The sequence below is a fragment of the Dryobates pubescens genome, chromosome 2 (genome assembly GCF_014839835.1).
Source record: "Dryobates pubescens isolate bDryPub1 chromosome 2, bDryPub1.pri, whole genome shotgun sequence".
NCBI classification, from domain to species: Eukaryota; Metazoa; Chordata; class Aves; order Piciformes; family Picidae; genus Dryobates; species Dryobates pubescens.
Genome location: NC_071613.1, coordinates 29,249,355 through 29,275,841, shown reverse-complemented (window position 1 = coordinate 29,275,841; position 26,487 = coordinate 29,249,355). Strand labels below are relative to the sequence as shown.

At 42.5% G+C, this 26,487-nt stretch overlaps 1 protein-coding gene across 1 annotated transcript in view; it reads right to left on the bottom strand.

The window, feature by feature from the left end:
* The window catches only part of PIKFYVE (phosphoinositide kinase, FYVE-type zinc finger containing), a 60,845-nt gene extending 34,616 nt beyond the window's left edge, over nucleotides 1-26,229 (bottom strand). The window contains exons 1-12 of the mRNA XM_054173793.1: nucleotides 26,163-26,229; nucleotides 23,487-23,668; nucleotides 21,781-21,960; nucleotides 14,334-14,452; nucleotides 11,471-11,642; nucleotides 10,596-10,803; nucleotides 8,848-8,937; nucleotides 4,926-5,064; nucleotides 2,331-2,488; nucleotides 1,476-1,587; nucleotides 822-969; nucleotides 180-347 (exon numbers count right to left, since the gene is read on the bottom strand). Coding sequence (XP_054029768.1) covers nucleotides 180-347; nucleotides 822-969; nucleotides 1,476-1,587; nucleotides 2,331-2,488; nucleotides 4,926-5,064; nucleotides 8,848-8,937; nucleotides 10,596-10,803; nucleotides 11,471-11,642; nucleotides 14,334-14,452; nucleotides 21,781-21,960; nucleotides 23,487-23,658 — 1,666 coding nt within the window. The 5' untranslated portion in view covers nucleotides 23,659-23,668; nucleotides 26,163-26,229. The remainder of the gene's footprint in view (nucleotides 1-179; nucleotides 348-821; nucleotides 970-1,475; nucleotides 1,588-2,330; nucleotides 2,489-4,925; nucleotides 5,065-8,847; nucleotides 8,938-10,595; nucleotides 10,804-11,470; nucleotides 11,643-14,333; nucleotides 14,453-21,780; nucleotides 21,961-23,486; nucleotides 23,669-26,162) is intronic.
* Between the last annotated feature and the right edge of the window lie 258 nt (nucleotides 26,230-26,487).

Sequence of the window (26,487 nt, the reverse complement as noted above, 5' to 3'; positions counted from 1 at the left end):
GTCTCAATAAGCCTACTGCGCCTCCTCAGATGTGAGCACATCAAAACTGCAAGTGACTGTCAGCTAAATATTGTATTTCCCCCTCTGTAAGACAGCTACAAAAGTAGTGTCCAAACGGGTCAGTATATTAGGGCCCAGCTCTCCATCATGTGCAACTCCAGCTGGTGACTACCTCATACCTTTTTGGTCAGCAGGGTGAGGGGGCACATGTGGGTACTTGGAGTGCTTCTTGATATGGAAGTTCACGTTGTCCAGCTCCACGTTCAGGCTGATGGAGGCGGCTGAATCACTGTCCATTGTGGACTGGAAGCTGCTGACTGAAGTGCGCTTGCTAGGGCTGGCGGAGTCTTTTAGTGTTGGGTAAGGGGGAAGATACAGGGAGGAGAAGGATTCAAATGGGTATCATGAGGGTACCAGAGAGGAGAAAAACTGTCTTTAACACATAAAGACCAGGAATACAGTGTTTTCAAAGCTCTAATCCTATCTTCATGTGCAAATGCTAACCTACTGGACATTCTTTAGTGCATTACTACAGGCTCCAAATCAAACAGAAGTCTGTCTGAAAAACAGAAGGTGGCAATTTACAGGCTTCTCCTCCATTACAAGCAAGAAGCTTTACCAGTTCCACTAAATACAAAATACTGCATCTGTCACAAGAACAGGAGGACTAGCTTGGTTATAGTTTGCTTAGAGCCTTACAGCCCCATATGCACACGCACACACATACACAAAGCAAGACATGGTTAAAACTACTACGTCCCAAAGGAGTGGAGATAACAGGGGAGAAGGCAGAGTGAGAACAAGACTCAGGTGAAACTCACTGGCTAAGTTATCTTCTCCTTCATCAGCAATCTGCTCTGTGTCACTGTCATCAAACTTGATATCTTTGAACCAGGATGGCTCAGAGTGCCCTTCTACAGAGTTCACAGAGTCACTGTCTGGAGATGGGGTTTCTGAGAACTCTGTGCTCTAGAAGACAAGGGAGGTTAAAAAAAAAAAAAAAAGAAAAGGTGTTAAAGCACAGCTCTGATGACTATTAAGGAGCCCTAGAAAGGAACCTGCTACTAATGCAGATCAGGTATTTTAAAAATCACAGGATACTCTCAGTGTGCTGATCCAGGTTAGTAATAGAGCTACCCCCTTGGCATGAAATAAGAACTCTTTGCAATAGGATACAAGTATTTCTTTACACTTCTCTTGCTTAGTGTCTGCCTCCTCCCCACAGGTTGTGATTAAATGGCACTAAACAAAAAGTTTATTCTGCTGCATACACATTTTCTGTCACCACATCTAGCTAAGCGTTTTTGAATGCTTCCTATCCCCAGCCGAGGTGGGTAGTGGATCATATCCTTTACCCAGAAACCAGTACATATACCTTTCAGCAGAGGCTGAGTCTAAGTTACTGTAGCAGTTCTGTAACCAGCCAAATTCAGTAGCCACACCCAGAAAGAATCATAGCTTCCTATTCCTTTTACCTGTAACGGCCTGTAGAGGGCATACTCATCTCTAAAAAGCTGATCATGATGACTGACACACTCCAGCCAGCGTCCGTCAACCAGAGCTTGCCCTATTGCAATGGCTTGGGCCCTGGAGGAATAAGAATAGAAATTGTTTTCTACCTCTAGTTATAAACACACGTTTTATGGTACAAACATGCTACAAAAAAGAAAAAAGAGTCATTTGCTGCACATCACTTAGCAGTATCCCACTGCCATGCTGACATTATTTAAAAATATTGTGCAGAGTCAGAGTGTTCAAGTAAGGAGCTAGATGAGACTGCCAGTACCCTAAACTCAGCTGAGGCATTCACTTGATGGAGATGCTGTGCTCCTCCAATACTGTTAGCTTGAGTTTATATATGCACAGATCATCTCTGCTGAGGACAGCTGCTCTACACTTAAAAACCATCTCAGTTTTATCTCTGTTGTGAAGATACCAAATTCTTTATAGCTACTAACAACATTAAATGTTGCCAGCCCTACCAACAAATTTAGCTATTCAGATTTGCCCTTTGGATCATTTTGGGACAGTCTTGTAATCCATTCACTGTTGCCCAACTATTTGAGTGATACTGGTCCCATAAACTGCCTCTCACACTGGCTCCCAAACCAGACCATCCTCTGTGCCCTGTTGTTTTAGGCCACAAGGAGTCAGAACTCAATCTGCTTTGGTAGTAAATAAAAGAGAAATCTAAATTTTATTTCTTTCTCATCTTCCTGCAAAGAGGTCTATCTCTGCAATCTAAGCTACCCTTTATCAGCTAAAACTCAAAACCTCCTGTCACAGAAACAAGAGACACCTGCTGTCCTAAAGCAGGGACAAAGGGTTACCTTGTGCTTATGTGCCCATTTCTAATAAGCCAGTTGACCAGCTCTTTTCCCACAATGCAGTTGGGATGTGTCCGCAACCAGTAGCGATGGTCTTGAAACTCCATCCCGCTGTTGTGGTGGCAGATTTTCTTCCACAAATCCTTTAACTGGGCCGAGTCCTTGACAGGGAGACGTGCAAGTTACTTACTAAACGTCTGACCTTAATGCTGGTTTGAAAGACATCTACCTGGGCCCTGAGATCAGCTTCTAGATCAAGTGCCCTCCACAAACAGGTATAAAATCTAAGCCATTTTGCATAACCTATGCAAAGATGCAAACAGAAACAGCAAACAGACACAAGATCCACTCCTTATATCCTTCCTTTTATATAAACTTGAGAACAAGAAAGAAACAAAAGTGGATACCCTCAAAATTAAGGGGGAGTTGATTTTAATACAGTAAGATATTATACTGTCTAGAAGATACTTAAGTCCTCACTACTGCTCTCCTGAACCCTGTTCTCAAATTCAGGTAATATGTGTAAATATAGAGGACAATGAAAACTCATCCTTTGGAAGGGGGTTCTCCTATATAATCTGTGCTCAACCTAGGCTTTGGGAAAGCACACTAGTCCATTATCAAGCCCAGATATAAAGTAAGTACTTTACACAGCAATGCACACTGCTATGTTCAAGTTCTGAGATATCCTTTTTATTGAGTTGTTTTGCTGGGTTTTTTTGATTGTCCAGTGTCAAGCCTTTTAATAGACACTGCTAACTTTGGCCAATAAGCAAAATAAAGGTGTGTACCCCTCCTAACTCAACTGACCATTTTTCATTCTGTTGGTCTCTTCCCCTCACCAATTTGAACACATCAGGACACACCTCGAATTTATTTTCAGGCCTGCTAAGCACAAACACCAGCTCTTATGTAGTCTAGGCTTCACTGAAACTGAGCTGTCTTTCTGCACATGGCCACATTCTGCTTTTCCACATGCACCCTGGCTTGGCACAGCAAAATCCATTGTTGCAGAGTGGAAACTGGGACCTGGGATTACTTTGAGAGAACAAAAGAGCACCCCAGAGGGTGGAAAAGTGACACTGCAGTTGACTCTCTCAAATGCTTCACTGATCTTATTTTTGTGTAGCAGGGAAAAAAAAGGGAAAAAAAAAAATCTTTAATTAAATTTTAACTGGTTTAAGCTTTTCAGTTAACCGTCAGACACTCATTTTATTTTCCCAAGGGTGCCCCGAGATCCAGGACTTGATGTAACTGGTAATTCCACAGTTCAGCTGCCTTGTAGTTTACCCTCTCGCTCACATGGTGAATTCAGTAATCTGGACAAACTTTTGACCTCTAGTTCAAAGTATGTGCTTACCACAGCACACGTGTATTCTCTTCTATCCTTTTTTTCCATAAGCAACATTCATTAGTCTCCTAACTGGAAGATCTTAAGCCTTGAATTAACAGCTCTGCATGCAAAGAGCATTAACTAAATAGTGGGAACTCACAGAAAACCCTACATTAATTTACACTGCACCTTCTGCTCTTACATGACCAGAAACAGTACCACCAATCCTCTTTTCTCTAAGGAAGGAAACAGGCAAATAAATTTAACAATACAAAGCTGAAATGCACTGGAATTTGATCATCTTGGCCCAAGGTGTGTTCATAGCATTGTAATTTCCTTTTTCCTGCATTAACATACATACATGAAGCAGTGTGGTATAAAGATGTGCCTTAAAAATGTTTCCCTCTCACATGGTTATCCATTTACAGAGCACCCTGGAAAGGAGTTGTGCAGCTGAACAGAAATGAGAGTTGCTGCATACTCAGGAATACTCCTATGCATTTTGTTAACAGCAAGTAAATATCTAACAGAAATTAGCCTTCCTGATTTAGATTTGCATTGGGGAGCAATCTTGAATCTTTTAGTAAGTGAAATACACTCCCTTCCCTTGATCCTTTTTGCCCCATTTGTTGGAAAAACTTCCCTATTGCAAAGAAAAGAAACAGTTTTCTACTGACCATTGTAAACTGCCACCTATCTCATAGCCCCTGTCTGGAAGGGATAATAGGATTACACAGAACACTGCAGCAAATTGATTTTTCTTCGAACAAGTACGTCACTACAGCCTTCCATAAAATGTTATATTTATTCTGCAAATAAGGGGAGAGGCCAACTTGTGTTTTGGCCCAGTAAGCAGTAGCAGCTTTAACCCATTCAGCATGATGTAAACATTTTTAAGCAGCCATTTAAATTTTCCAGTTATGTGGCCTATGAAAGGCAAAATCTGAACTTGGACAATTACAAAATCAGGTCATCACATTGCAGCCACAACCATAACAAGTTTAATCCACAAAAAGCCACCATACATCATCTCTACACAGCATAACACATTTCCCAAGACTAAAAATATAAATGTCTTTATGTAAGCAACACATGAAACAATGTTTGTTTCAGGATGGCAGAGGTGAACAATGACACATCAATATTCTCCATCTCTACACCACTTAAAGGAGTGCTCAGACAAGAGCCTTTAAAGATAGCAAGATAAAAGAAAGACAAAATTCATTGCCTTCACAAAGCAAGACAAACAGAAGTCTGAAAGGTACCAGAAGGATTTTGCGCTCATCCTCGCTGGTCTCTGCCTTCATATGCGTGCGACTGGCCTGTGGGCTGACAGATGTCTCATAGGCAGGCACCATTGGTGAACCTGACCGATCCAGTGACAGGTTAGTGATGCTGGCTGATCTGTAGAGAGAATGAGAATTGAAGTACAAGTGCTCCTTGTGCAGTTCTTCAGCAGAGAAGGCACTGATCTTGCAGCATGCTAAAAAACAACTTAAGCCTGTGACAGTGATCACAGTCCCTACAGACTTACTGCTCCCTCCCCTGTCAAAGCAGAAGAAAGGATCCCTAGGAAGCAAATGTATGGCTTTGGAAAACCTAGAGTTAAACTTCTGCAAAGCTCTTTGTAGGAAACAATTACAACTAGTTTAGCACAGTAATTAATTTATACCTGCATTGAATAGACTGGGGAAGGGTCTGGATGCTGGGTAATTAGAAGTTCTGCCAGTTTGGAGGCAAGACAGGTTCCAGCTAGGGCAGCCAACACCAGGATCTCTGCAACAGGGCACTGAAATTGCCCCTCCTTGACCCATTTGAAAATCCTTTTCCTCAACTCTCTGAAATAGATGGCTAACACCTTGCAGAGTCTAGAAGTTTGAGCACTTGTTCCCCAGGGTGGCTAAACTGCTGATGCTGGAGGCCACTACAGCTGGCAATTTTCCTTGTACTGCAATACAGAGCACCCATCTGTTAGGAAATCTTGGCTGTGCTCTCCAGTACAAACACCATTTCACAATAATAACTGCAAAGCTACAAATGTAAATACAAGTTCCATATACACTCTGCTCCAATATCCCACAATTAGATTAACCTATGGTTAACCAGAGTGTATCTTCCTATCATAGCAACAACACACATGCAACACGACCTATTCATGCTAACAATGCTCTAAAGAGTGAAGATGGAAAACACTTCTGCATGCAGCAACAAAGAAGCTCAAAATGCCAATGCTGGACTGCCTCAGGAGGCTTGCAGTAGGCTCAGTGCCAAGAACTGTTGCCAGTCTCTTTCATTCCAAAGACTAGTCAGATAAATTCACAGAGCTTGCTAACTGGCTAACAGACACTCTCATTATTACCAAGAACGCTCAATGGACAATGCAGCAGAGCTCAGCCATGAAATAGCAATGCCACCCTATTTCAGCTTTTATACTGCAAGTACAATAGTCTCAAAATCACAAAATCCTACTCTCTCTCAGAGGAATAGTGGACTGATCAAGGGGTTCAGTTCAGTCCTTTTTATCCATTTATGCAGAATCAAGTATACCTGGACTACAGCAAGGCCTCTGATACCGTCCCCCACAGCAAACTCCTGGCCAAGCTGTCAGCCTATGGCTTGGACAGCAGCACTCTGAGCTGGGTTAGGAACTGGCTGGAGGGCTGAGCCCAGAGAGTGGTGGTGAATGATGCCACATCCAGCTGGCAGTCAGTCACTAGTGGTGTCCCCCAGGGATCAGTGTTGCACCCAATCCTGTTTAACATCTTTATTGATGATCTGGACAAGGGGATTGAGTCCATCATCAGTAAATTTGCAGATGACACCAAGCTGGGGACAAGTGTTGGTCTGTTAGAGGGTAGAAGAGCTCTGCAGAGGGGTCTTGACAGGCTGGACAGGTGGGCAGAGTCCAACACGATGGCATTCAACAAGTCCAAGTGCTGGGTGCTGCACATTGGCCACAACAACCCCATGCAGTGCTACAGGCTGGGGTCAGAGTGGCTGGAGAGCAGCCAGACAGAGGGGGACCTGGGGGTACTGGTTGACAGCTGGCTGAACATGAGCCCACAGTGTGCCCAGGCAGCCAACAGGGCTAATGGCATCCTGGCCTGTATCAGGAACAGTGTGGCCAGCAGGAGCAGGGAGGTCATTGTGCCCCTGTACTCAGCACTGGTTAGGCCACACCTTGAGTCCTGTGTCCAGTTCTGGGCCCCTCAGTTTAGGAAAGATGTTGACTTGCTGGAACGAGTCCAGAGAAGGGCAAAAAAGTTGGTGAGGGGTTTGGAGCACAAGCCCTATGAGGAGAGGCTGAGGGAGCTGGGGTTGCTTAGCCTGGAGAAGAGGGGGCTCAGGGGAGACCTTATTGCTGTCTACAACTACCTGAAAGGAGGTTGTAGACAGGTGGGGTTGGTCTCTTCTCCCAGGCAACCAGAACAAGAGAACACAGTCTTAAGCTGCAGCAGGGAAGGTTTAGGCTGGATGTTAGGAAGAAGTTCTTCACAGAAAGAGTGATTGGCCATTAGAATGGGCTGCCCAGGGAGGTGGTGAAGTAACCATCACTGGAAGTGTTTAAGAGACTGGATGAGGCACTTGGTGCCATGGTTTAGTTGATTAGATAGTGTTGGCTGATAGGTTGGACTTGATGATCTCAAAGGTCTTTTCCAACCTGGTCAATTCTGTTCTATTCTATGTGCACTTGGCACATCCATGTACATCTTGGGGTAATAAGCAAAAACATTCTGACAAAGTCAGGCATCAAGGCAGGCTAGAACTCCACCAGTCTTCCACTGTCCAGATGCTCACAAGTTAAAGCTAAATTGGCAGCTTAACAGAAAGCATTCTTACATGGAATATTAGACTCATGTGTAAGGCCATCATTAGGCAAGCATTTCTCTCAGGTGTTTTACAATGACTACTTTATCTGTGCCACAGACCTGTAAGCAGCAGGGAATTTTAATTTGTCTAAAATGGCAGTAAGCAAGAATCAGAGCAGTCAGATTTCATATCTGTGTCTCTATCACAACCAGTTACGTTCAGGATTTAATTGTATTTCTCTTTTCTACAAACAGAGAGGAGTATTTTGCAATGAAATCCCTTATCTTTCAGAAGGACTTGCAAAAGAGAAGTTTGAATTCCTATACTTGCAGTATGTGCTGGGGTTTTATTCCCCCATAAATAATCAGACTGAGAAAAGAACATAAGTAAGGTGATTTTGCAAGGTGAGGATGACTCTCTGGACCTTGTCTTGCCATGCTTGCCCAGAATTGACTTTTGGTACTCATTTATTCATCAGCATTTTACTCCCCCTAGGTGACATCTTTGGTTCCCAGCTGTACATTTAGTGTGCATCTCCTCTTAACTGTCCCCATCACACAGAAGTTAAAGGCTCTCCAAGCAGTCCTTTGCCTCAAAGGCATACCCAGCACCCTTCTCAGCTCAGATCCCCGATCTTTAATGGTCCTGCTAGACCCCTCCAACTTGCTAAACATTCTTCATTCCTGCAACACCAAAGCATAGTAGTCTCTGAATGTCCTGACTCCAACAATGTCATTTGGATTACCTTTGTTATGTTTCTCATGCCCTTGCCTCACCTGTATTTCCCCATTTCAACCAAAACAGGAGTATGTAACCAGAACCAATGTGAAGTGGAAGCTACTTTTTCTTCTAATACCAGCCTATTTAGTGGAATTAAGATCAAGCATTCACAGCTTATAATAAAGCTCTCATGAACATTTCCAAGATCATTTCAGCACACTCACATAAAGAACTACAGTGTGATTTCAGCCTAAGGAAACCTGATAACCTAAACAAGATTATATTTAATGGAAGAGCACGGGAAACAGATAGGATAGGGAGGGAACCCACAAAACAAACCAAAACTGCACCTCTGGTCCTCCATGACCTCTGCCATTACTAAGTCGCTGTTATTCCCTTTTCTTCAGCTTTGTCAGAATTCTACCTTTCTTAGTAACTTCTTCCCCTTTCCACCCTCTTCACCACCTCTTGTATTTGACTCAGCAGCAAAGCACAGGTTCCTCAAAAGCAGTACATTTACGTACATGAACAGTTTTTCCTCACACGTTGGTAATGGGGTGTGAGAAGTGAAAGGAAGCCCAACTTTACAGGCTTTACAGTGAAGAGCATGCTATGAGTGCATCCAGAACAGAAAATACTTAGATATGATTAGTTTACCTGTTCCTAGCTGGTGACTTCCCTGCATCCTCCTGGACGGACCCAAGGCGTGCAGACAATGTGGTAGTTGAAGAATCTGGGTGAATCAAACTGTAGAAGGGAGTATGTTACAAACTTTTGAGACAATGGCCACATGCAGCAGCAACAGAATGGCTAGAATTAAAATACAGTTAATTAGAATGCTATGTCTCATTCACACCCATGATTGTTAAATCCATAAGGGAATAGGGAAATCTTTCCCCATTTGTAGGCCAATTATTATCTGGTAGGCAGTGCTCAAGTCTTCTCCCTTCAGACTCAAATCTTGGACAATACAAGCTCTTTCTCATTTCTCCTATTATCCTGCCTTTTCTCCTATATCCCTTTACTACATATCCTCCTCCCTTATAGGCTGCTACTCCATGCCTTGGAGGTAGAGGCATTGCCTGATCTCCCCACAACATCATCTTTGCAATCCAAGCAATGCTATCCTATAGGTATGGCTAGGCAGCTTTTACCAAGAAAACCTGACAACCTTCTGTAACTGTTTCACCCAATCACTATCACCTTTGCTCTTCTTTCCTTCCACCCTAGAAGAAAAGAGAACAATCATACACCATCAATATAAATTCCAACTGGTAAAACCATAGATACAAGCCAACATACTTCAACTGATACAGCCACACTGATCGTGCTCTGGGATGTAGACCTGATACTAACATGACAGATGCTCTTCGTAAGAAAATGTATACAAAACTTTGCCTGCATAACTGTACTTGCCCAGAATACATTGCCCATTCACTTTTAAAAGGACACAGACCATCAAGTTAAAACAAGCTCCCATGTCTGCTGCTTGGAAAGCAGAGCAATATCAGAAAAGCATCACTCCTCTAACAGCTTTTCTCACTGCTCTGCAGCATAAGAAAGGCTCTGACTTAAGACTTCCTCAGTAGTTTCACACCTGCCTGTTCTTCTGTTTTTAGGGAAATGAGCACAACCACCATATCTGGTTATACCTCGCTCAAATTAAACTGAATTAAGGTACTCAGAAATTAACTTGCATACCACTTAAGAAGTACTGTGTACGTTTATTAATCTCTAAAAAGTAAAGATCCCCTTACTTGAAAGCAGTAAGAAGAAACATACTTTAAATGAGATCAGAGAACCATTATAGCTGGCCTTTCAATCCCACTTCAGTTGAAACAGGTATTACTTCCACCATTTCTCTCTAATTTAGAATCATAGGATGGTCCAGGCCAGAAGCAAACTCCAAAGGTCATCTAGTCCAACTTCCCTGCAGTCAGTAGCGATGTCCTCAACAAGACCAGGTTGCCCAGGGCCTTGTCAAGCCTTATCTTGAATATTTCCAGGGATAGACAGCATCTCTTACAGTTTCCTGCCCAATCCAAAACCCAACAGGTAGAGTACCAGTGTCACATTGACTTGCCTTTTGACACATTGGTAGTCAGAACTGGTTTTGGCTTTGTATTTTTTCATTATGAAGCTAAAAATCTGCTCTGACACTGGTCCAGATTCACTGATTCAATAGCTTAAAGGAAAATGGCAAATAATTTTAAACTCCACTAGCAAAAAGTCTCCACATTTCAACTTGAAGAGAAGCATACAAGAAGCCAGCAAAGGATTAGATTCCTTTTACAGGAGAGACCTTTCTAAGTTTCCTAGTTAGAAACCACCAGCTTTTGTCCAGGCAGGTGTCAGCCTGAAAAAACAGTTAAGAGTCTGGAGCTCAGCAGGAAGCTTCACTTTACCTTTGCCAGGTAAGATCCTCCTCAAGAAAGATGTTGCGGCTTGCTTTACGGCTCCCAACAGGCGTGCGTGGCTCACCAGGATCGAGCACCGATACAGAACATGCAGAATCTGACAGAGCATTTAAGTCTTCTCCAATGGAGTTACTGTCTGTGGAGTGTGCATAGCTTAAGGCTATTTTGCGGCAGTAAGTGCAGGCTCGGAGATCCCCTATGGAAAAGGGAACCAGAGAGAGTAAGTGAACAGGAACAAACAGTACTCTGTTCCTACAGGATCAGAGGCGAGCAGTGGTGTGAAAAGAAGGATTTCCTGTTTCAAAACCTCTTTGTGAGTTTAAGTCTAGCTCTCATATTCCCTTAAAGAGCAAAACTCCAAACAGTCAGGGAATTTCTCCAAGTCAAATGATGCATAACACATGATCAATATGAGAGACAGGTTGTGGGAGCAGAGAGGGAGATCACATGAGCACACTGAAATCATGCTACAATAAGATAAGATATATCAGCTGTTGTCTGGAAATTGTAACCTCCATTAGGAGATGTTTGGAGTTTGGTTATTACTTTGAGTTTCCCCCTCACCCTCAATTAGAACACATGGTCACTTACATTTTAAAGCTGCCATTACTTTCACTTGAGCACACTTTTTGTAGTGAACAACCTTGTTAAATGTTTTGCCATTGTGGACACAATGTTGGTAAAAAATAAGCAGGCATGGCATAATCCACCATAATGCATGAAGAATTAGGTTCTGTCGTGCTGGAATTCTTTTTGTTATTTCTAAGCACACATGTACAGCATTCTCTAGCCAAGATCTAAAATGCAGTAGTGCCGAGCTGAACACACATAGAACATCCTGCTTCTCAAAAGCTAAACCACACCTGTGTAGCCCATGAATTTTCCAGGGATTTCCTGATTGCAGCACCGACTACAGAAGATCTGCCCACAAAGTCGACAGTGGTGCCTCCGCCGGAAGGTGGTAAATTTCTCACTGCAGTCATAGCACTCTTTGCACTGGCTGTCAGGCATCCAGTATTGCTTCAAGTCACTGTCCTGAAAGGAAAGACAATAGAGAAAACAACTTTTTTTTTTTTTTAAATAAAAAGCATGTTTAGATTTGTGATTGCTTTGTAGACTGTGCACACAAAAAGTACAATTTCATATATTCATGTATGTGTGTGTGTGCACACTGATGTGTCGGCACACAGCACAGAAAGGATTTGTCATGTGATTTTAAAGGGAGCCAGAAGGCTGGCACATTTCTTAGCTGTGAGAATAAATCTAGTAAGTCTTTGCCTTCTTTATCCAAGATGGGAGCAAAACAGATAGACATTATAATGAGCTGTAGATAAAGCTCAAGAAGTATTTAAAAAACAAACAAGCCAAACCAAATAAAACCAACAGCCACAAAACCAAGCAAACAAACAACTAACCAAACAAAAACCCACCCCTCACTTCCACTGAAGCTGTTATCCAAGGGTAAAAAATAGCGAATCCAGGAATTATCAGTGGAAGAAGATCATTTTGACAGCTAATACTGGGATGTACTTTGCAAATTTTGTTATATGATTGAGTTCTTCAAAACCTCAGTAAACAGACCCAAGAGCCTATGCCCAGATTGACATTTTAAAACTCCAAGTTAGCTGCTATGTGCAGACATCTGTGGAGCACCCACTCAGCAGATAAATGCACATACTGATTGACGCATATACTGCTGGGTACAGCTGCAGGAATTTTTCAGGTCTTTTTAAGACTTGAAAACAAAGAGTGAAAATTTCTCTTTGATGTTGTAGCTATAAACAGAGCAAGAAAAATCTGTTATGATGCTAAGCACATTAGCTACAATTACCATGGATTGAGACAACCGCTAACTGTCACATGACAGCTCTCACTGTGAAACACACTGCTAGAGTTCAGTTCTAGCAACAAGCCTTTTCAGAGGGATTGAATACTCTGGGGTTTTCTCAGGAAGTGAAAGTGCTGCAAGAATTTTCTCAAAACAGCCACAGAGAAGAAAAGGTGATACACACACAGAGACCAAAATCCCATACCCTGAACGGAGGTTGATTTTCAGATGTTTACAAAGTGAAGTTTGACACAGCTTCTACACAAATTTTGAGACCCAAACAGCTATCATCAAGACGACAACAATTTCATGCTGTCATCACCCAAGAAAACTTGTACAGAAAGAGGCCAGACTGCTCAAGGCAGTATAGCATTTAAGAGAGTCCATACACTTTTAAGATGAACACTAAGCTTCAAGCAGAGAAAGATGAAGTGAAAAGTTTTGCCAAGGAACTGCTGCAAAGCTGCAGGTGATGCTGATTAACAATTTTTGCAGCAGCTCTGCATGATAAGCCAAGTTTCTGGTTCTACCACGCAGACTGGCTGCTCCAAGCAGCAGTGCCTCTTCCTACCATCTCTCCTACATTGTTTCATCTCTACATGCACATGACTGGGTGTTTAGAAACCCAGCCATTGCTAGTGATACTTTCCTGCTCTCTGCCTTGCTCCAGTCAGAGCCAAAACTGATGACAAGAACAAGGAAGGGTTCAGAACAGAAATCTGGCCCCTGTTAGCAGTAGAGGTTGATCAGAGCAGCACCTTTCAGGAAATGACACATGCTTTCCACAACAGCAAGGGGGTACAGACCAAGTCCACAGTAGGAAGAAATTACTGCCTGGAGTAATGCAAGCAAGACATGGCTGCTGTCAAGGGCTGTGATGCATTACCATTTGTAAAGGAGTTAGTAAAATGACAACTCAAATACTGCTTTCGTAGATCTAGATATATTCATTTACTGCTGCATCTTATCTGTTTGAGCACTTCTATGGTAGCTTCAAAGATATCTCAATCTCCAGGGCTTTCAGAAGCTTCAAGAAACTAAAGTACTAGTAGAGGCCACACTGAGTGCCCTGCTTACTGCAATGGAAGGCTTTCGTTTAATCCTCAAAAATATCACCCTTTCTATCAAAGCAAAGTTACCCTTTCCAAGCAGAACAGCACAGAAAGTTAGTGAGTTTACTTAAAGCCTGCTTGTAAAAGCTACCAAGCCAAAAGCTTCTTTCCTCATAATACAGTGTAATCACTTCTGCCTTTTTTGTGTGTTGCCTCAGACACTATTATTTATATTGTCATTTATAAATAGTTGTGGCTTCTTTTCTCAACTACATCCTCCTCTTAAAGGCATGGTCCAGAGGGAGGTCCATGGGCAAGAGGAGATGAAATCAGCAAGTCAGCAGCAACCACCAGACCTTTATCCATATGAATCAAAATAAGTAAGAGAAGCCTTTCAAGCAAATATTGCTGACCAATCAGCAATAGTTGCAGATCTAATTCACCCTAAGAATTCTCATTACTATTTGTGACAGTCAATGTGTTTCACCAGCCCACTGTTAGCCTTCAATGGAGAAAACCATCAGGTAATACCACATTAGGTAATACAGAAATGAGAAGAAGTCCATAATGAGAGCATTGGTTCAAGTTCAAGAGGCTGAGCAACTGCAATGTTTTACTCCCATGATACAACAGATGCCTGACATGTCAAAAGTCAGCATCAACTTAAATTGTTTCCCCTGCACTGACAATGATTTTTGAGTTTATTCACTCATATTCAAACATTAAAAAAAAAACAAACCCCACACCACACCCACACCTGTAATGGATCTAAAAAACTAAGCTTTGAGAAACTCAGTAAACAGTTCAGTTTCTAAATGGTTTGGCCTACAAAACTCCCAGAAGTACCTGGCTCTTCCCCTCCATGATTTCTTTGAGACGCTTTAAAACAGTGCTGAGGCTTCTTAACTGAACAGCTGTTCGAGGATCATGACCTCCAAGAGGAGGTTCTACTTTCCTTCGATTGTCTGGAACGGAAGGGAGAGTAGCATTAATTTCTTCCATGACACATCAACATTTAAATCACAACACAAAACCCCATGAGATGGAGATATGTTCACATATCTAATGCACTCTGCAAAATTACAGCTTGTATCACTTCTGCCCTTGCACTCTTCTCCCCAAAGAGGGGCTCCTGAAGCCAGCTAGCTTGCTCTGACTGACATTTTAAATAGTATCTCCTTGTGTTTATAAGAACTAATTTAAGTCCTCTAAGAATTAAAATATCTTTTACATAAGTGAAGCTATTTCCAACCTACTATATGAACCTTGTAATAGTCTTTTAGAAAGCACTGATGTCTCAGTTCAGAATGCCCTCTAGGATGTTAATACTTACAAACTAACTGCAACAGTATTAATTAATCCTAGGAGTGGTATAAATCAAGTTCTTAACCCAAATTTATTTATAAATTACTTTAACAAGTCTCAGGACTCAATTGCTCAGCTTCTATAAAAATGCTAACTCAGAATAAAATGCATCCAGAAATCCACATTTTTGAGTGAGTTTGTTTTGTTATCTTCTTTAGAAAATAGACAGGTTGTTGAGAACTCGTACGGTCATTCTTGATAAACTACAGCAAAGAGACTTCAGAGTAAAAAGTTAACACAGTTAATTTCTTTACTATAAAATGCTAGATTGCTTTGAAATACTGCTGTACGAGTTACAAACAGGATCCTTCTCTCTAGAAAGATCTGCAAGCACAGTGCTCTATTTACCTGAATATTCAAACATTTTCAGAGTCACTTTACTACATGAACAACCTTTTTGAATAGTTTTAGAGTTTCTTACCAGCTTCACTGCTCTCCATCTGTCTAGCATTTTATTTGGATTCCCCCTAGTACGGCAAAAACAGACATGGCTGCTTTCTGTTTACTGCTCTGGATATCACTGATGTCAGCGTGAATGCTGACAGTGCCAGCAGAAGCATGTTAACTCTTGCAGTGCAGTAGCAACAAGGCTACCCCTTTGTGTGCAAGAGCTAAAACCCTTATGGTAATGTGGTTCAAACTGTGGGATCCCATGTCTCCTCTTCAGGTTCTTAGTAGATATTTCTACTTAATCAGCCCACATATAGCTGCTTAATGACCTATGTAAGACAAAGAATCCACACCAGGAGATCATTTTTAAGAGATTCTAGAGTGCTTAAACCCAGTCCAGTGACTAACCACTTGGAATTTATTTAAAATAAAAAATAATAAACCAAGTGTACTTTTGGGTAATACCAAGTTAAGCATTTTAGGATAATTAAAGGGACTAATATTTCAGAAAACATTGATGATACCATAGAAACCTTGGACTCCTGCTTATTTCTACCACAAGATTTATGTTCCATTTACTTCCTAGATTTACCCACTGTAACGTTTGAATTCAAAAGTATCTTTTTACCAGGAATGTTGTTTTCAATGTAAAAAACAAACAAAACCACACTACAACCCAAACCCACAGGCTTCCTGTCTAACTAGCTACAAATCCCATCAGGCAAGTGATTCCTAAAGTACGAGCATACACAGAGCTGAGGAAATTGCACAGGTAACTCTACCCTTGTTAGATAAATGCCCATTCCTGTGTTACATAAAACAAGGTCCCAAGGATGTAATCTACATTAGAAAAAGCATGACATCAGCAGAAGTATATGGCTAACCTGTTTATAGTAGCAAAGCTGACCAATTCTCAAATTAAAACTGAGTTGCTTTATATCCTTTTCAATCATGTGATTTCTCCCTTTCTGAGGGGAAACACTGTGTAGCAAGAACATAAGAAGTTACCATTCCTGAAGTAGAGGACACACTGTCTAAAACATCCCACTAATAATTCACATGTATCAATCTTATGATGATCAGATCAGCTTTTCAAGATCTTGCTTTTCATTGTCCAGCAAAAACAACTGCAGGAAGCAAAGAGAGCTTCCTCATAGTTTTCATACAGAAAGTCCTTATACTTTCTCAGCCTGTAGCTCTGTCTCTTCATGCATTTAACTCTTCTTCCCTAGCCAAACATTCGTAACGAGACAAGTCATTTTTCACTTGGTATTCTGCATTTAACAAAAGCCAGCTGAACCTCAGCACTTCAATTTAAGACTGTGGAACACATTTTCGGGACTACAAATTAATGCAGCAATTGTGTTTTTCCAATCTGTTCCTTTCCTATCTAAATGTTCACTGAACAAAAACTTCGGTATACCAAAGGAGCCCCACACAGATTTCCAGTTTTGACTTATTTCTAACCTATTTGTCCTTAAGGTAAAAAAAACAAAAACAACCACCACCCTCCTCATTTGAACAGTAACCTTCAACCTTCCTACATGTATTTACAGCTGCTGATACTTGGCAAAACCTATCCATCCTCCAAAATACTGTATTTGTGTTGTCTTTTTCCTACTCTCCCCACTTTGAATCTGATCACTGGGAAGGAACCTACAATATCATTCCAGCCATGATTGCCTACTCAGTAGTCTTCTGAGTTCAGGCCACAGAAATATTTACTCAGCAAGTCATGCAATTGTTCTGCATCCTCAATTACTGAATCACTGAGATATATTTTTGCAGAGTTTCTTTCATGACCCTATGTATTTTAGCATTAATTTTACAGTGAACAAATAAACGCTATACAACTTTGTTGCAACGTAACTGCTCATTTCAGTGTCCTGGAAAAGCACTGACAGCACATTACCCCAAGAAGTACAAGAGAGCTTCACACATTCAACCATTTATAACAGTTCTGCTAATACAAATCAACATGAATTGCTTTCTAGTTACCCACTGCCAAAGCATATAATTTCATAATCAAATTCACTCTCACAGTTCAGACATCGCATCCCCCTCAAGTCACTGCCATCTAAAGTAGGAGCAGCATGAAAGCTGTCCTGAACTTCATTTCATAATACACATTTTCATTTTCCACATTCAATAGAAAAGGTGCTGTGGTAATAAGTCATGTTCTTTACAATTTTCAGTAACCATTCAGGTCTTCTTCTACCTCATATGATCATTGGCCTATCCTTACTTATCCTAAGCTCTTTTGTCATTCCCTATTACTGCCAGGCTGCTACAATTGTCTAGTATTAACGACATTATCCTGCATGACAGCCTAACAAGCTAGAAGTGTATTTACTGTCAGTGCTCCCTCTCCAATTGGGCAGCATTTCTAGCTCTCCTTAAAGTAGATTTGCAAGTTGTGACATCACCTTAGTGTGAGACTATTTTGGTCCAATCCAGCACCTTGAAAGCACTCAGCTGACACCACACACAGACACATGCAGTCCAATACAACCAGCCTGGCCCACTGTCTCTCCAGAAGAGACACCAGCTCCCCTGCACTCTAATTCAGCACATGAGGATGCAACAGATTACCCCAGAGGGAGGCCAGAGAAATCAATGCAGACTCAGCACTGGTTCTTCAGCCATACCACCCACAAAGCATCTCTGACATAAGCCAGGCATCCAGCAGTTTCTCCTATTTTCACATCACCTAATAAGGTGCTATTATAATGTTTTCACATAAGCAGTTCTGACATGAAGCACACAACTGAAATCCTACATATCTAATGCTAGATAGTTGCCTACAAAAGCCACATTATTCCACACATGCAGTTGCCAGACAACATGATCCTTGAGCAACAAGAGTATCTGCTGCATGGACAGTGCAAGCTAATGGACAGATGAGGGGTGAGAGTTAGCATCTTTAGGAGCAATTTCATACCACAGCTGTTTAGAAGCACCAATAGTCTTTTATTTATTCCTTTCAGTTTGCTCAACCTTGCCATGCTATTTAAACTCAAGTAAGCTAGAGAGACCTTTGTGAAGGACTTAGACCTTTTCCTGCACACACTAGTCAATGTTATTAAGCACCTCAGTAACAGTCAAGCCTAGAGAGACATTTGTAAGTTAGCAGATTCAAGGTTGAGAGGAAACTCAACTACATTAGACAGCTCAATGTCACTGAACTAAGTGGGTGACTAATCTAGGTGTTTATGTAAATCACATCACTTCCTTTCATACTTTTCATTCTTTAGTTATAATAAGAATTTCTAAGCTTATTTGTGCAGTCCAGCATGAGCTGCAATGGCAGAAGCAAAATACTCCTCAGCTCAATGTTCAGAAACCCTCAGAGACCTCAGCACCTTTTAAAACAAAAGAAGGCATGAAAATTAATTTTCTGGGTTTCTTTAAAAAAAAAATTAAAAAGCAATGCCTTGTTAGAAGCTCTTTAGGAAAGACAGGCAAGGGAGAAGAGGAGGAGGGGCAGCATTTAACTATTTAACAAGTGCCAGGTGCTGCACTTTGGTCACAACAACCCCATGCAGTGCTACAGGCTGGGGTCAGAATGGTTGGAGAGCAGCCAGGCAGAAAGGGACCTGTGGGTACTGGTTGACAGCTGGCTGAACATGAGCCCACAGTGTGCCCAGGTGGCCAAGAAGGCCAATGGCATCCTGGCCTGTATCAGGAACAGTGTGGCCAGCAGGAGCAGGGAGGTCACTGTGCCCCTGTACTCAGCACTGGTTAGGCCACACCTTGAGTCCGGTGTCCAGTTCTGGGCCCCTCAGTTTAAGAAGGACATTGAGACACTTGAACATGCCCAGAGAAGGGCAACAAGGCTGGGGAGAGGCCTTGAGCACAAGCTCTGTGAGGAGAGGCTGAGGCAGCTGGGGTTGCTTAGCCTGGAGAAGAGGAGGCTCAGGGAAGACCTTATTGCTTTCTACAACTACCTGAAAGGAGGTTGTAGACAGGTGGGGTTGGTCTCTTCTCCCAGGCAACCAGCACCAGAACAAGAGGACACAGTCTCAAGCTTTGCCAGGGGAAGTTCAGGCTTGAGGAGAAAGTTCTTCACAGGAGTTATTGGCCATTGGAATTTGCTGCCCAGGGAGGTGGTGGCGTCGCCATCCCTAGAGGTGTTCAAAAAGGGATTGGACATGGCACTTGGTGCCATGGTTTAGCTAGTCATGAGGTGCTGGGTGACAAGTCAGACTTGATGCTCTTTGAGGTCTTTTCCAACCTTATTGATTCTATGATTCTATTTTTGGAGAGGGAAGAGGCAACTAATTTTCCCCTTTTCAAATACAGTGAGATAGCCTAAAAACAACCCCTAGAAACTCCCCCTCACCAATCCATTACACAGAGTTGCATTACACAAAGTTCATGTTTGTTACAGCACCAAGGTTATTTGTGGGACAATACTCAACAGCGACTCAGGCCACTCATCACTAAATATCACAGAAATCTCTTCCAAAAGCCAGCAATTCCTTCTCAGTCTAACTTCAGTTCTTTCCAGGAAGATTCATCATCTCATTTTTCTAAGCATACTTTCATCCAAACTCAAAGACATGAGTAGAGGTCCCAAAAAGGAGTTAGAATAATGCAGCAACAGTTCCTCTCCCACATCTTAGATTAAGTCTCATCTCCCTAGCTACCTCCTTCCAGTGGAAGTGTGTGGTAGGTTGAAAAGGCCAATGCTCCCACCACGGGCAAAAGTTAAAAAGACTCAGAAAAATGGATTGCAAAAGTGGTGGAAAGTTTAAGTGGAAAAGCAGTGAAAGTTCTACAGAGAACCACAAGCACAGTGACAAAAGAGATCCCAAAGCATACCCAAAAGTATCCCATCCCCACCTGAGGGTATACCCAAAACCCTCAGGGCTCTTCCTCCCCCCTCCCCCCCCGCCTCGAGCCTAGCCAGGCCCAAGAGGCTGCTAGATGGCTCACCCCATTACCAGGTAGCGGTGAGGGAAGAAAGAGAGAGCGCAGGACCCCTGCTGATGGTTTTATAAGGGAGCAGGGCATTATGGGATGAAATAAGTAACTTCCCGTGTCCACCCACTGGGCTGGACCCTTTGGGACAATGCAGATGTGGCTTGTGAGGCAGCATCAGAGTGGGGCACCCAGCCTGAACCACCACAAAGTGAAACAGCAAAATTATTTCTACCTTCTGAGTACTGAACAGTTTACCTTACCTAAAGGTTTCTATCTTGCTACCCCTAGATAATTACCAAGTGACTTACAAGAGATAACTAAGAATCACCCAAGAGTACACTGCTGTACTTGGGGAATTTGTAAAAAAAGTTCACCAAAACACAACCAAAAACCCAAACAAACCTGAACTGATTTGATTTGACATACACAACCGAATAGCACAAACAGTACTAGAGGGCAAGGAAGAAGACGATGAATGTGTTCAACTAAGACAGCATGTAAATGGCTCAGAGATGGCTGTCTACAGCTACCTGAAGGGAGGTTATAGCCAGGAGGGGGTTGGTCTCTTCTTCCAGGCAACTACCACCAGAATAAGAGGACACAGTCACAAACTGTGCCAGGGGAAGTTTAGGCTCAAGGTGAGGAAAAAGTTCTTCACAGAGAGAGTTGTTAGCCATTGGAATGCGCTGCCCAGGGAGGTGGTGGAGTCACTCTCCCTGGAGGTATTCAAAAGGAGATTGGATGTGGCACTTGGTGCCATGGTTTAGTTAGTCATGAGGTCTTGGGTGATAGGTTGGACTTGGTGATCTTTGAGGTCTTTTCCAACTTTATTGATTCTATGGTCCTATGAAAATGCTAGTTATCTGTACTGGACTTTTCTTTGGTTACCCAGACTAGATATCTTGTTTTTATCCCATACACATTAACAATGTTTAAGATCCCATTTGTTTGCACTAGGTAACATACTCTTGGAAATCCTGTCTTGCACAGGATTTTTTACCCAGCTTTGTGGTTTGCTCAAGGCTATCACAAATGGCTCACAGTAACCAGGCAGTTTTCAAGAGGGACCCCTACAACCTACTTCCTAGCTCTTCCAGATATTACGTAGCTGCACTTTCAATTCCCATTCCAGCTAAAAGAGATTCAGTATGACACTTAGCAATAGCTCAAAGTAAAGAGTAAAACAGGTTTAGACACACGTTCCTATACAATTCTCCTCAAAAGAGCTACAAGCAAAAACCTGCATTTATTACTCACTTGGAAGATACAAACATCAACCCCTTGTAGACTGAGCTCTAAAGTTATAGTTTGCATGTGGCTTTAAGAAAATGAAGTCTCTCAAGACAAAACAGAAATTTTCGGAATCGTGGTTTAAGTGACTTTAGGAGGTTGGAAGTGTTTGGGCAGTTTCATTAGTTCCAGACTGGTTTGAAATTGAAATGGCAGAGCGCTAGCAACAGTGTCCTGCTGGAACAGGAAACAGGGTGGAGGACACATGCTTCTTAGTTGTTAAAATGTGATCTCACTAAAAGCAGTGTAGCCCAGCCTCACTCTGAACCATCTCAGACTATCTAGCACAACATTCTCTTGTAGAACAAAGAGCTGAAATTACCAAGGGTTGAAGAAGATCTTCTTTGCAGCTCACCAGTCAGATGTTTTTTGTAAGGAACCGGTGACCTCAGAGACTGAGCCCTGGTGGGATGCTGAGGACTGGACCAACCACCACTCAGTGCTTGTGGATCACTCTGTCCTGCCTCTGCTCTCTCTGCTGGGGATGAAAGCCTGCCATCATCTGGAATTGACAAAAAGCAAGGAATCAGTGGTTCAGATATGACAAAACAAACCAGTAGTACATGCAAAATTAAGGGCGGGGGGAGGCAGGGGCAGTAAAAAACAAACATAAATAGCTCATTGGGATCATGGTTGTAACAAAAGAGATTAATTTTTCTTCTGTAAAGTACCACACAAACCACAGAGACAGGCCAGTATGTGAAACTGATCTGTCCAGGCTCACATTATTTCAGAAATATGGCTAATGTGAAAGGTGTGTAAAAAAACCAAACCATCAAGCATGTATTGTTCTTGATGTATGGAATAGCTATGCTTGTTTATCAGCTTCTGCCCTCCAAAAGTTTTTGGTTATGTTAGAAGCCAGTACTGTGACACATTAAAGCTTTTAGTAAACTACCCTTTTTCATCAGAGGACCAAGTATAGATATGGTCTCACTGATTACAGTAACATGTCTATTTCGTGTGCTGTTTCAAGGTTGTTTTCACACTCTTTCCATAACACAATACTTTGCTGATTCCAGCTACATTTGTCAGACAAACAAATGATGCCAATATTAACCACATCTTATGTTACTTTCAATGAAATAATAATGGTAGTATTCTACTAATCAAACTAATAGCAATCATACCAAGTAATTATTTTTCATTCTACATAAGTCTGAACAGATCAGTTTGCCTATGCAGAAAGTTATCTTGGCCCTTTTTCCCTAGCCTAAACATTGCAGAATTATGCTTAGCAGAGATGGAAAATGAACAGACTAAACAAAAGCAGATGACTGCTTAGCCATCTCCAGCAAAGAGATATACAGTTCTGGTAGAAAAATCCAGGTGCATCCATTCACCATTATTTGCAGTATATTTCTTTGAAACAACAAAGAAAATTTATGTAGTTCTTTCAGATCTTGCCTACTGAGAATATGAGCATTTCAACATACACACAGCACAAAGGCCAAAACCAAGTAGCTCTCTTTAATATACAAAATTTGCACAACATTTCAGACCTCTAGATAGGGGATACCTAAAACATGCAAGTTAAGGGTGGAGTTCCTGTAAATACACTATTTAATGTCACTCAACTGCCACCCAACTAAGGGTACAGGATGGCAAAGAAAGCAAAGAGTGGACAAAGTCTGGAGTAAGAACTTCCACAGGAAGGACTGGCATATATTTCTCTCATAACTGGCAGAGGGTTACTCCTGCTTTTAGCCCCAGAAACTTTATATTGAAAAATGAACTCTGGATGCAGAGTTAAGAATCTATACAATGCTCTATGCTAACTGGCTCGTCTCTGACCTTCATGGGTAGACACCGATCTCTAGCTGCAAGACACTGACTATCTTCATTCACAATGTCACCCAAAAGAAAGATGCAGTATCACTCACAAAAGAACTGACTCGTCATGCACTTGGCTAGCCATGTGACATTATGCTCTTAAGAGGTATTTCCACAAGTTTGTGTGGCAGCAGAGGGCATGAATAAAACAGACAGCAGGCACAATCCACACACACAATTCCCCCAGGCACTTACCTCTGCTGAAACGGAATAGATTTACGAAAGAGCTGTAGGCTGATTTAAAAGGAGGATCATCTTGGTCAGGAGTCAGGGGTTTGAAGTGGGTCAGATGAGATGGACTACTAGGAGAGTGAGGTAGATCACTGGTAGAGTCCAGTGTTGGAGACCGTTTGTCATCTGCGGCCATCTCATGTGCCCTGGAAAGAGTTCAGCAACATGCATTCTGCACAGGGTGGTGAAACAGAACATCTTCAGTCAACTAAAGGGGAGGTATCTCATTAAATGCTATATATGGGGACATTCACTGCACCTACTACAGACATCTGCTATTAGCACAGGTCAAAAAGTGCCAGTTTGGAGCCCACGCCCCCTGCAAGAGATCAACATCTCTGCAGAGCACAATTCAGAGCTCCCAGTTAAACATCCAGAGCAATATAAGTAAACAGCCACTCCAGTTGCTGTTTTATGGGAACCTGAAGTTTTCAAATGGAGACTCTGTATGTGTATCACAAAGAAGTTTTCACTTCAACTAAAAGATGAGCTCTCGGTGATGTCACAAGGGAAACAACCCAAACTGTGGTCTATTTGTTGTCATATCTAACACCTTCAAATTTCATTCTTTTGAGGAGTAGCCTCATTAAGAAAAAAAAAAAAAACCCAAACAAACAAAATCACAAATAGTACTCAATATTAGGGTAAGCCATACTCATTAAACCTACTTGCAGTGTACCAAAGTCTTCAGACAGCCAAGAATTGTTCTTTCCCACAGCCAATATTCTTTAACCTTAACAGACAACTGATTCCTTCCACTCCACCTCACTAAGCCTGCACCTCTAGCCTGCTAGGCTAAGATGAATATCCTTCATCTTTGTTTATGCAAGACTTAGGAGAAACGTTTGACAGAGCAGGGGCCTGGTGGAACCTGGAAGTGACAGATAACTTTTACCTCTGCCAAGGACCAAAGCTCTGTATGAGTCTACTTCCTGCTTCACGGCTGATACAGTTCCTTCATGAAATAGCAGTTTCCATAACCACTTCCTAGAATTTGCAGGCATATTTTAATGACTAGAGCATTTTCTTCCAAGTAACACTAAAAAGTCATGCAGTCCAACGGAAATCCACATGGTTGCAAGTAACATTGGAAGTGCTAATGAGTTGTCTGCAGCTCATGTGGCAAGGCCTAACCACTCCTACAAGAACGCACAAAAGATTGTATCTACAAGTCAATCACTAGACTATTCAGTGGACTTCTGCTTGTTGCTTTGTATAGTAAGCACCAATAGGTCGGAGCTCCTCCTGATAGTCACGCATTCTTAATACAGAAAACAGAAAGCCATAATTCACAAAGTTTTAAGAGAGGCTTTTGTCAGGTTCTTTATGTAAGGCTGAGTTTTAGTCTGGAATGCTTCTCTATCCCTCTTCCATGTAAATCATGCTATTTTTTGAGGAAAAGCATTTCATAATACTGTACAAACAACAGATTAATTTGTTCACACACTAGAGTTCACACAAAATGTCTTCAAGACCATATCTTCAGCTATATTTGAAATTGTTTCTTCAATATTTAAGGCAACTGATAACTTGGTTTTTAATTGTTGAATGCACAACAAGGCTATGCTCCCATACAGTATCACATTAAAAATGCCATTATGAAGTCAACCAGAAGTTTTATAGGAAACTGTTTGTCACTCAGCAACTGGCTAGCAATGCAAAAAAAATGGGGAGCTTCTGAATTTGAATACATCATATGGGCAATTCTAGGAAAAAACTCTTCCACTTCAAGAGGAAAAAATACACAGTAATTTCTTCTGTGATGGCAGGAATAGCCTAATTAAAACATTTAAAAGAAGAGCAGTGTACTTGTCATGAGGTCCAGAAACCTGCAGATTTTCTGTGCCACACAACACATTAGCTGTGGAGTGTATCACCCTTTCTTAGGTCTTTCACTGAAAGGAAAACACACACTCAAGAAACAGGAAAAAAAAGTCACTCATTTGTATATTACAGGAAATCAGAAAGCAAGGTGCACCTATCAGTCAACAGACAGAAAAGCAAACATCTTGCTCAGGATCCTTACCAAACAAGGTGGATATATTTGTCTACCACAGGAGCTATATCTAAAGCCACGTTAGTCTGCAACGTCTTCAGCAATCACCAGCTCATCACCGATAAAACACAGAGTGCAAGCATGGGCGCTACATCCAGAATGGCTCTGTGACATCCTGCACCCAACAAGACGGACGACAGACGCTCAGTGCCAGAGGGGCCCAGGCACTCCCTGTTACTTGGATGTTACTCCAAGGCACCTTGCTAGCAATCACTGGGTGTAAAAGCTGAACACTGATAATTTAAACATAACTGCGTGACACACACACACACACACACTTCACTGCCAGCCTCTGAGCTGGAGCCACGTTGACTGCTTTTGCTTCACTCTCCGTAAAGACGGCATCCCGACCTTCCCCTGACACAGCCACGCACCCGCCAGGGATGGCGGGCCCGGAAGATGATCTGCGACGGGAAGGGGGCAGCGGAAAGCTGTTCACAGGCAGCGGCCACGCAGTGACCCTCTAGCCAGCCACTATCAGAGACCAGAGCGAGTTGGGCCCCACAGAAAGGGCTCACGTCCCCCAAGAAGCCACTACCGCGGGCCCATACAGGATTGCCCGATCCTGGGTGGGCTGCCCTCACCTGCTCTCCGCGGGTGGAGGTGGCGACGCGAGCTGCCAAGGCGCAGGCCTAGGCAGGCACCGCCTCCTTCCACCCCTCCGCCCGTCCCGGCTCCGCGCCGGCCCGCTTCCCCGCTCCGCCCCTAGCAACCCGCAGCGTTGTCGCCAGTCCTGCCCAATCGCACACCGATGGCAAAGCTCCGCACCGAGGCATTACCAAACGGGGTTACGCGGCAATTCACCCGCCGGCAGCTATCGTGGGGGCGGCTCCGCCAGGGCGGTATCCTCAGCACCGCCAGCCCCGCAGCCGTATCGGCGTCACCGTGCCCCGCCTCCGCGCTGCGAGA